Genomic DNA, 11,602 nt, shown 5'->3' on the forward strand with positions numbered 1-11,602 from the left:
GTTAACTAGCTCATGATAGAAGTTAAACTTGATTAGTCATGCATGACATAATCAAGAATGGAATTCCATGCTAGTTCCTATTGGTATACACCAATAATAAGTACGTATAGAAGCTGCGTATTATACGTGTATAAATACGAGTATAATTCTTGAGGAAATCCAATGCAAATATGAGTATAGCTATCTTTATTGAGTATACACCAAAATTTAAGTAGTTGTAGATGTTGACGCATCATTTGGAAATAAATGCGGATATTTCTGATTCATCTGATCTTCACGCTCCCAAGTGAACTCGGGACCGTGTCTAGCATTCCAAGGAACACGTACAATAGGAATCTTACTTTGTTTAAGTTTCTTGACCTCGTGGTCCATAATTTCAACAGGTTCCTCCACAAAGTGAAGTTGATCGTCGATTCGAATCTCTTCCAAAGGAATCACTTTGTCACCCTCAGCCAAACATTTCTTTAGATTAGACACATGAAAAGTGTCATGAACAGTATTAAGCTCTTGCGGCAATTTTAAACAATAAGCCACCGGTCCAATTCTATCGGTAATTTCAAACGGACCAACATATCGAGGGTTTACTTCACTCGCTTTCCAAAATGCACCACCCATTTCACGGTGAGACTTTCAACATAACACGATCGCCAACCTGAAACTCTAACGGTTTCCATCGAACATCGGCATAACTCTGTTGCCTACTCCTGGCAATCTTAAGTCGTTCTTTAATCTGAACTATCTTTTCGGTGGTTTCATGAATAATTTTCAGACCAGTAAGTTGTGCTTCTCCAACCTCGCTCCAACAAATGGGTGACATACACTTCCTTCCATAAAGTGCCTCAAATGGCGCATCATTAATGCTCGCATGATAACTATTATTATACGAGAACTAAGCCAATGGTAAATGTCTATCCCAGACGTTTCCAAAATCGATAACACACGCACGTAGCATGTCTTCTAAAGTCTGAATAGTCCTCTCACCCTGACCATCAGTTTGCAGATGATAAGCCGTACTCATATCCAGTTTCATTCCAGAGCTTCTTGTAAAGATTGCCAAAACCTCGATGTAAATCGACTGTCTCTATCTGAAATAATTGATAGGGGAACACCGTGTCGAGAAACAATTTCCTTCAAATATAGTCGAGTGAGCTTCTCTCTCTTGTCTATCTCTTTTATAGCCAGAAAATGTGCATAGATTTCGTGAGCCAGTCTACAATGACCCAAATGGTATCGTAACCGCCCGCGACCTTTGGCAACTTCGTAATGAAATCCATAGCTATGCATTCCCACTTCCACTCCGGAATTTCCGGTTGTACTAATAGTCCTGAAGGCTTTTGGTGTTCCGCTTTTACCTTCGCATAAGTCAAACATTTAGCCACATAAGTAGCCACATCAGCCTTCAAGTTTGGCCACCAATAAAATTCCTTAAGATCGTGGTACATTTTTCCCGCTCCGGGATGTATAGAGTACCTCGACTTCTGAGCTTCATTTAAAATAAGTGTTCGTATATCACCGAACTTCGAAACATAAATTCGTCTCACAAAATATCGAGTCCCATTTTCTCGCACTTCGAATTGTCTCTCCAACCCTCTAATATTCTCATCCTATACGTTCTCCTCTTTTAAGGCTTCCTGATGTGCCTCAAAAATTTGCTTAGTGAGATTAGTTTGGATAGTCAAATTGAGAGCTCGAACCCTTAAAGGTTTTTCTCTTACTTTCTGTAACACCCTGTTTTTCTCCGTACATGATTTATAGGTGTATTGTGTATGTACGATAGGCGTATGAAGGGTTCGGGACATATTCGGGTGTTTAGGTCTTGTATGCAAGGAAATGAGTCAGACCACGTTGAACGTCGCGACGCGACAAAGGAGGCCGCGGCGCGGCATTTAACTTGAATCCAGATCAGAAGCTTGATAAAAAATGATCCCAGAACTAGGCAAATGTCGCGGCGTGACATTTAAGGCCGCGGCGCGACATTTAAGGCCGCGGCGCGGCATTCTGGGCAAACTGGTGCCGAATTTTTGTAATATTACATGAGAAGCAAGGGCATTTTGGTCTTTTCATGTTTGAGCCAGATTTGAGGCTTTAACCTCATCCACTCATTCATTTTCCTAATTTCATTTTCCTTTTCTTTTCATTTTTCTCTCAAAACTCAAACACCCATTTGATTTCAAAGGGATTTTTGGAAAGGAAGAAGCGGGATTTGATCTCTGGCATAGTTGACTAGGTTGTTCTCCTCGTTCTTGGCTACACGGTGATACTAGTGGTAAGCTCTAACTCCGAATTTCATTTTCGTGTTCATCATTCAAATTTGGGGCTTCTGATTGTATGATTCATAGATGGAACCCATTTAGTTGTTAATTGGAGATTAACACCAAGATTCAGGTTTATAAGTATTAAAGGCAGGTTTTGGGTTGGTTAATGATTTAACCATGTTTAAGACTTGTAAATGGTGTACAATCACTAGCATTTGTGATTATTGGTGTTTTGGAGACTTTTAGGGTTTTCGTGGTTGACTAATTTTGACTAGAGTCAAAATTAGGGTTTGTTGATGATTATGACTCGAATGTGGATTCAATGAGGTTTGTAAACTTAAAATGGATTAAGTTGAAGTATAAAACCGAGTTAAACATGTTTTGGTGTCAAAACTTGTAATTGGTGAGATTTTGACTTTATGGGTTAAAATTAGGGTTTATGGGCGATTTTGAGAACGATAAGTGTTTAACACTTGTGTTCGGGTTTAATTGGCATATTAGGACCATTATCACTTGTGTTAGTGATTATTGGTTAGTTTGGGCGCGGTTTGTCCTTGGAAGTGCATTTGGGTCGAAATTGCACTAAGTGTCGAATTGGGTTGGTTTGTAGATCCAATCTAAGTGTGTTGTTGAATTTGTGATAATGAATTAGGTACTTTCCATTGACGAGTTGCGGATTACTTGGAAGCTTTTCTTCAAGGCGACAAGGTGAGTGTTAATATCCTATGTGCATATGTATGTGTAGGATGGGTGCGGGTCGGGTGAAGTGGTTCTCGGTTATAGAGCTCACTTCACATATAGGTAGATTTGATGGACTTGCGTTTAGGTCCAATTGGCACGGTTGTGCATTTTGGTTGACCACCTTTGGCGAGGTACACGTTTTGTGTGTACGTTATCACACGTGTTTGTGATGTGGAGTATATAACCCCAATGGCGAAGGGTTGATATTGTTGTGTTGTATATAACCCCGATGTGGTGGATTTTATAATCTCGTGACCGTGGGTTTTGAATTGTGAAAGTGGATCTCGTGTAGTTCGGATTCAAGATGACGCGTGTAGTTCGGTCATCTTATCGGAAGTGAATCTCGTGTAGTTCGGATTCACGATGACTCGTGTAGTTCGGTCATCTTATTGAGGTAGTAATCTCGTGTGGTTTCGGATTACTAAGGCTCGTGTAGTTCGGCCAACCTCGATATTATGTTAATGAAGATAGTAGTCTCGTGTGGTTTCGGATTACTAAGGCTCGTGTAGTTCGGCCAATCTTCATTGTGGTGTTTTGGTATTCGGTATTGGGTTAAGGGGTTAACCTTATTCGTTTAAATATTGTTATATATATATTAATGTAATGTTGTGTTGTATCTAACCCTCCGGGTGTAGCTTATTGGCGTTGTTCACATCGTCGTTGGTGAACTTATGCTTTGTTGATATCTTTAGCTTGTTGCCTAGAGATCGTACGGTATGCTTAGTGTAGTTTCCTTATACATGGATGCTTCGGTATGCGGTATTTGATATTTGTGTGGCGTGTCCATTTTATACACATATATGTATGTAGTATATTATCATTCACTAAGCGTTAGCTTACCCTCTCGTTGTTGATATTTTTATAGGTTCGCATGCTTGGCGGCTCGGGTAAGCTTGGGGATTAGAGATCTTGGCTAGGTTGCTTAGAAGATCTTGCTTTTGTATTCGATTAGGATTTGGGTAGCGTAGTCCCAAATCACCATGCTCGGTTTTGGTTGGAAACTAAACTAGTCGGGTCGTGTATGTCCGTTTGGACAATTAATCAATGTATTAAATGTTTTAAGGTTATTAAACCTTCTATTGTAATTAAAGATGTTTATGGAAAACACAATTGGGACCTAAAGTGTTATTTAACGCGTATTAAAAGGAAAAATTTTTATGGGCCGGTTTTAATATGGGTTGGGTTGTTTCACTTTCTGGCTCAAGGCATCGGTGACAATATTTGCCTTTCCCGGATGATAACGAATTTCGACATCATAGTCATTCAACAACTCCACCCAGCGTCGCTGCCTAATGTTCAGTTGCTTTTTGATCAAATATATGGTGAAGATAAGGTTGATCAAGCATTACCACCATCATATTCCATTAGAACTTCTGCATGACTTACCGTAATATAACCATGTTGATCAAGCGTCATTATATTACAGTAACTCATACTTCCATTCCAACACTACTCCAAAATATTTATGGATATGAAACAAGTGTCGTTTTCCAAAATTTATGAATCAAAATGATTTCAAAAAGAGGTGTGCTAAAAATAGTATGGGAATATAATATTATAATTAATAATAATGAAAGGGAATGTCGTAAGAATGTCTTTGAAACTACTGAGAATCTTCGTGAGTCGGAAAAGACTTCTTCCAATTCACAATTCGAGACGTCCGGAGTTTCTTAATCGAAGCACATAAGCACATGATATAACACAAATGATATCTGTAAAATTATATAAGTAATAACTCACGTAGGAATGTTGGGAATTTCGAAAATCCTGAATGACGCTTCCTGGTTTTTCAATGACCAGGGTGTTGAAAATGAACTCGCTTGAGCAGGAGAAGGCTTGTAATCAAAAGGAGAAATACTTTCTCACCGATAGTAATAATAATATTATATTAATGTCAGAATATGCACATAATCACATATAAGTGTAACGACACAGTTCTAGACTAGATCACTAATGTATCCTAATGGTCCAGGTCAGATACATTAATGCACCTAATTCCTTAGAACCAACGCTCTGATACCACATGAAACGACCCGCCAAAATTGCTATTAACGCGACACGTAATCTACGGTCCCACAGCGAGGTTTTTCCCTCTGTATGATACGTTTTGATAAACATTGCATTCTTTTGAAAAGGCACACCATATATGAATATCCAAATCCAAGGTTTTCGACATCTGATGATTCCTACATATAGACAGTCACCTTAAATAATAGTTTACAATAATACATCCGTTGACAGTGCAGCCAAAATAAGATACATGGTGATGATTTTGTGAATGTAAAGTTTTCTCTAATAAAGCATGTATGACTCCATGTACATAGCTTGAATAACGTATAAGCAAACAGCAGAAGACTTCTAGGGACCTGAGAATAAACATGCTAAAAGTGTCGACACAAAGGTTGAGTTCATAGTTTTAATATTGCGCATAATCTGTATATAAAGGTGGACCACAAGATTTCAGTTGTTTCATCCAAAACGTTTATCAAAATATTCTACGAAATTGAGCACCCTGGTAACTAAACTTAACGTATATATAATAAGTACCCCCGTTTTAACATACATGCAACCAACATGTAAAATACACGCAAACCAACGTGTACTAAACTTAAATAGCATACGTCCGCTTTATAGTTCAGGCTAGGGTATCTATACCTGGAACGGACGGGGATGTCAAGCCCTATGGATCCATATACAACTATTCGCGCCCACCAGCTCTTATAACCGGCAGCTACTAGTTACCAAAGCTAAGGGATTTTCGGTTAAAACTCAGTGTAGAATTAAGTATGTACTTGTGTCCATTGCGTATAAAATAAAGGGCATGTATTCTCAGTCTAAAAATATTTAAAGCATTTAAAAAGGGATCTATAAACTCACCTGACAACTTCAGAAATAAATCACAGATATGTGACCGAATATCGGAATGCAAGTAACCGTAAACCTCAACCTAGAGAACATATGTTGGTCAATAAGTGTCTAATAAGCTAGGTCGGTCCATAGGGTAAGTATACTCCTATTGCTCAAGTCCGACTCATAAATTTAGCAAAATTTAGCAAAAGTCAACAAAAGTCAACGCAAGTCAAAGTAAGTCAAACACAAGTCAAACACAGTCAACATGGTTAACACAAGTCAACAATCTTATAATATTACACAAGTTGGTTAAATAGTCAAAAATAGGTCAAACTTAAGTTATTCATTTTTACTTAGAAAAAAAATATTATTTACATATATGTATTTTTAGGTATTTTGTAGCTGATTTCGAGTCCCACCAAATTCGATATCATACCTTAGGTCGTGACCATTGTAAATTCTGTCATCCCACCTTTCTATAGAAAATTTATTTCACAAAAACGGAGTTACGGTTTTAAAGTTATGACCTCGCGAAAACAGCCTCCCGAAACATAAACTGGTGATAAAATGCTGTTAAGTGTTCAAAATCAGCAACGATTACCCATTTTCACGCTTGTTTTAAACCTATTTTAGACTCAACAAAATCATACATGTAATATATCGTTTTAAAGCTCTCATATCTACTTTCTGGCCCAATTAATAGTTTTTCCCATAACTTAATCATTTACAAATTACAAGGCATGGTTAATGGTGACGATTGAGAATTCTTCTTCGGACTTAGTTCTTTTTGTCAACTGTTTTTCGAAGTTCATACAACCCCTAATATGAGCAGTTCTTTTCTCAAACTTTTTAGAGACATCTGCACTCTTAGATGTTCCAGGTCGTTTTTTGAAATTTAAATGGTACGGGTGATTACGGTATGATTGATCAGGGTTATTTCGGATAACAAGAGGTCCATAGGGTTTGGGGTCGGGTATTTCCGTTTTAATGGATACTAATTTCCCCTGAGTATTATGTTTCCCTTTCATAAACTGTGCCTCAGAAATTTCCACTACTTCAGGTTCCTCTTCAGGATCCTCCTCTGGATCCTCTTCCGATCCTCTTCTAGAAACTGTGAATCTTCCTAGAACTTTAGTTCTTCAGCAATAATGACACCATCGACTAACTTGACACTTGGTACATTAGTTGAAGATTCTGACTCAATATCTAAGTCGCTAGAAAGGATAATGTAATCCGGAGAGGTCATCCATCACACAATAGCAAGCACGTTAAGAGATAATATATCTTATAATATTTACATGTTAATAATCTATGTTTCTAACAAAAATGATAAGCAATTTTTTTTTAAAGCAGACACGGTCGAAGTCCAGACTCACTAATGCATCCTAATAAAATCGGTTGGACACATTAATTCAAATTTCTGTTTCTCTAAGACCTCCACTCTGATACCAACTGAATTGCCCCATTCATATCGATTATAAACAATTCATATTAATTGGTTTCATTACGAGGTTTTGACATCTATATGAGACGTTTTTCAAAGCTTGCATTCGTTTTAAACTCAAACCATAACCTTTATTTTAGTGATAAAGATTTAAATGACATAATATAGATTATCAACCAACGATAATCTAAAAGTACAGAGTTTTCACGCAACCATTACATAATGGTTATAAATATGTTACAAAAAGATATTTCTGAATGCAAGTTTAAACAATATAATACAAGCATACTGACTCCAAATCTGGACCTTTGATAGGGAGCAACAGTGGAAGCTTTTGAATAATCACCTGAGAATAAGACATGCTTAAAAACGTCAACAAAAATATTGGTGAGTCATAGGTTTAACCTATATAATAAATCATAATAATAGGCCACAAGATTTCTTTTAATAACATTCAGGAATCACGTCTATACAAAATCATTCATATGATGAGATGCCTGGTATCTGACATTAACAAAATGCATATAGAATATCCCCAACATATATGAATCACATCTATACAAAATCAAAGTACTAAAGCATTTAAACTCTCAGAATGGGGATCGTTAGTTCCCATAGATCTATCTTTAGTATTCACGTCAATAGTGGCAATTATAATAAACACTAATTCTTAAGCTACCAAGCAAAATATGGGTATCCGGTATAACAATTCAGTCATAGAATGTAGTTTCATTACTTGTACCTATTTTGTAAAACATTTCTAAAATAGCATGTATTCTCATCCCAAAATAATTAGATAGTAAAATTGGGACTATAACTCACTTGATAAGATTTTTCAAATCGTTGAAAAATTAAGACTTGGCATCCATATGATCCACGAACCTAATAACAATATTATAAGTCAAAATATGTTATAATTAATATTTCATACTTATAATACGTTTAATTGTCCAATGTTAGTAGTCCAAATATAGTCCAATTGTCCAATATATAATCTTAGAATTTAATCAAGACGTATTGTATACGTATTGTTTAAGACTCAATAACTAACCATTGTACACGTGTTGTCTTAGAATTAATCAAGACGTATTGTATACATGTTGTCTTATGATCTATCTGAGCGTGTTGTATACATGTTGTCTTAACTAATCAAGACTATATTATATTGTCTCGGAATTAACCAAGACTAGTATATTACAAGGAAATACTCATGACATGTTTAAATACATGTAGGGTATAGGAAAAGTTAGCTAGGATATGGTTAGTATAGATTTTATTAAATTAAAACTGTAGGTAATTTAGCTTATTTATAACCCTTGTTGTTTTTGCTATAATTTCTTCGTGACAAATCGGTTATGAGTGAATAAAATTGATATGGTTTCATATTGAACTAAATTTTCTAAAACTAAACTGAAAAAGTATTGGTTTATAGTCTGATTTACATGTTACATACCAATTTAGAAGAAGGTGGTCATATTCATCGTAAGAACGACATCTTGATGACTATTTTGATAAACATACATCCACTTTGAGTTTAACCATGATTTTTGGATATATTATCATATCCATATGAAATAACATTTTTTTAGAATATGAACTTACAGTTCAAAGTTTAAGATAGGTTTTAAATATCCAACCCAAAATAGTCTCCGATTTCTCTATGACGGCGTATGTTCAGTTTTAAGGTGTTCTTCGTATTTACCAGTTATACATCCTTATGTTAGCATATCATACCAATATATTGCATGTGTTTAAGTGTATTAAAAATCAACTTAGAAGGATTAACTTTGTTTGCAAACAAGTTTAGAATTAACTAAACTATGTTCTAGTGATTACAAGTTATATGTTCTAAATAAGATAGCTATATGAATATGAATTGAACAAGATTATTAATAAGGTTATTACCTCAAATCAAATGAATAAAGTTTCTAGAAAAATAAGCAATTGATCTTAAGCTTGATGATGTTCTTGAAAGCTTGGAAACTTTTGAAGTAGTAGCTTGGAATGAATAAAAGTTTAAGTAAGATTTCTACTTTGCTTTAAGATAGTTATGATTATAGGAATTGAACCAAAGTTTGAATATGATTCTTACCTTGATTAAGAATGAAAAGTTTCTGAGATTAAATGGAAAATATTGATCTTGGATGATTGCTTGGAATGGATTAGAAGCTTGGAAGTAATCTTCATGAAATTGAATAACTATCTTGGTGTGTTCTTGAGTGATTCTTTTTATGGTGACTTAAGCTTGATTCTTGAAGTAGTTTTTGATGAAGATGAAGATTTTTTACTGAGTTCTTGAGTAGGTAATTAGTAAGTATTTAGAGAGTGGATTTTAGAGTAAGAAAATTTGGAAATGGAATGATAAAAAAATGAATGCATGTAGTCTTGATTTATAAGTCAAAAATGGAGTTTTTTAATTTGTTTTCTAGAACTTGATTAGTCATGCATGACATAATCAAGAATGGAATCCCACGCTAGTTCCTATTGGTATATACCAATAGTAAGTACGTATAGAAGCTGCGTATTATACGTGTATAAATACGAGTAGAATTCTTGAGGAAATCGAATGCGAATACGAGTATAGCTAGCTTTATTGAGTATAAGTAAGTTGATGTAAATATTTTAAGTCTTTTAAGTATGTATTAATATTTCTTAATACAATACATATATATTCATCTTAACTTAAGAGTTATTACGTCGTTAAACGTAACATATATATGTAGTATCGAAACCTTTAAGTTAGTAGTCTCAAATTATGTTTATAACCCATTGTTAATATACTTAATGAGATACTTAAATATCATATTATCAAGTTATATATATATATATATATTTATATATATATATATACACCCATATATATACACCAATATATAATTATTGTAAGTTATGATGTTCATGAATCGTCAGACGAACTGGGTGGTCAAACGTTTATATAAAACCCGTTTCAGATATTTAAGTCTTAACAAGTTTGATTTCTTAACATGTTGAAAACATTTATTTATGTAAATATTAATCTCATATATATTTACCGAAAAATCCGGGTCGTCACAGATCTTCTAGATTTTACCTCCCCCATACCCCACTTTTGTTGGATTGAGTTTTGTTATTTTTTTATTTTAGAAATGATTAAATTAACCTATTGAGATCCAGTTACACTGTAATATTGTCAATAATTATAAAATCACAATGTGAGTTGACGATATACCTTTCTTGAAGAAACATATGGTTGGAGAGAAACCTACGATCAAAAGTATAACCGTTTCTTTGGAGAGTCTACTACATTTTCAAACAACGTCAACAAATGTTAGTCAAACTCAAATAACTTATTATAATAATCAAATTATTATAATAAAAAATATTTAATACTCCATACTTGTATCCTATTTCTTTTCAAAATTTATCGAAAACAAAGTGAGATTTTTTATCTTTGTATGCAACAACAAAAACAATAAATGATATTACTTGATATATGTTTTTGAAAAGAAACGAGATGGTTTTCTTTCTGATTTTTTTGCAACCAATCAAAAACCATGACCAAAAGATTTGAGGTTTTTCTTTTCGTATGTCTCTACAAGGCAAAACAAATATGTGTGTATATATATATATATATACATACATATATATATATACATACATATATATATATATCTATATATATATATATATATATATATATATATGTATCTATATATAGATATATAGATATATGTATCTATATATGTAATGTATGTATCTATATATGTATGTATATATATATGTATATATATATATGTATATATATATGTATATATATATATATATGTATGTATCTATATATGTAATGTATGTATATATATATATATATATATATATATATATATATATATATATATATATATATATATATATATATATATATATATATATATATATATATATATATATATATATATAGTGATAATAAGTAAGCCGACTTCATATGTCGGGGCTGAAAAATATTTCGTTTCCTATTCCATTCCACTCTTTTTTTGAACGTAGGGGCCACACTATGACAATTTATTTGACAAACCAAATTACCTATCGTTAATTAATCAATTTAGTATTTAAATTATTTCGTTGCTTGAATAATATATATACAACATATATATATACATATATATATATATATATATATAGGGGCAGGATCAATGGGGAAGTAACCAATCGGGGGAAAGCGGGGGGAAACAAAATATTATTTTTTCGTTTTTTTGGATTTTTTTTTTTCACGCATCAAGATCACACGAAAATATGAACATTTAGAAAAGACACTTCGTGATGAATGTTAATATTT

General features: G+C 33.7%; 1 protein-coding gene across 1 annotated transcript; it reads right to left on the reverse strand.

Moving 5' to 3' along the window:
- Positions 1-207: 207 nt before the first annotated feature.
- On the reverse strand, positions 208-615 carry LOC139863838 (uncharacterized). The gene has a single exon (XM_071852438.1). The coding sequence runs from the start codon at positions 613-615 to the stop codon at positions 208-210; it is 408 nt and encodes a 135-aa protein (XP_071708539.1).
- Positions 616-11,602: the final 10,987 nt, after the last annotated feature.

The sequence above is a fragment of the Rutidosis leptorrhynchoides genome, chromosome 8 (assembly GCF_046630445.1).
Source record: "Rutidosis leptorrhynchoides isolate AG116_Rl617_1_P2 chromosome 8, CSIRO_AGI_Rlap_v1, whole genome shotgun sequence".
Taxonomy (NCBI): Eukaryota; Viridiplantae; Streptophyta; class Magnoliopsida; order Asterales; family Asteraceae; genus Rutidosis; species Rutidosis leptorrhynchoides.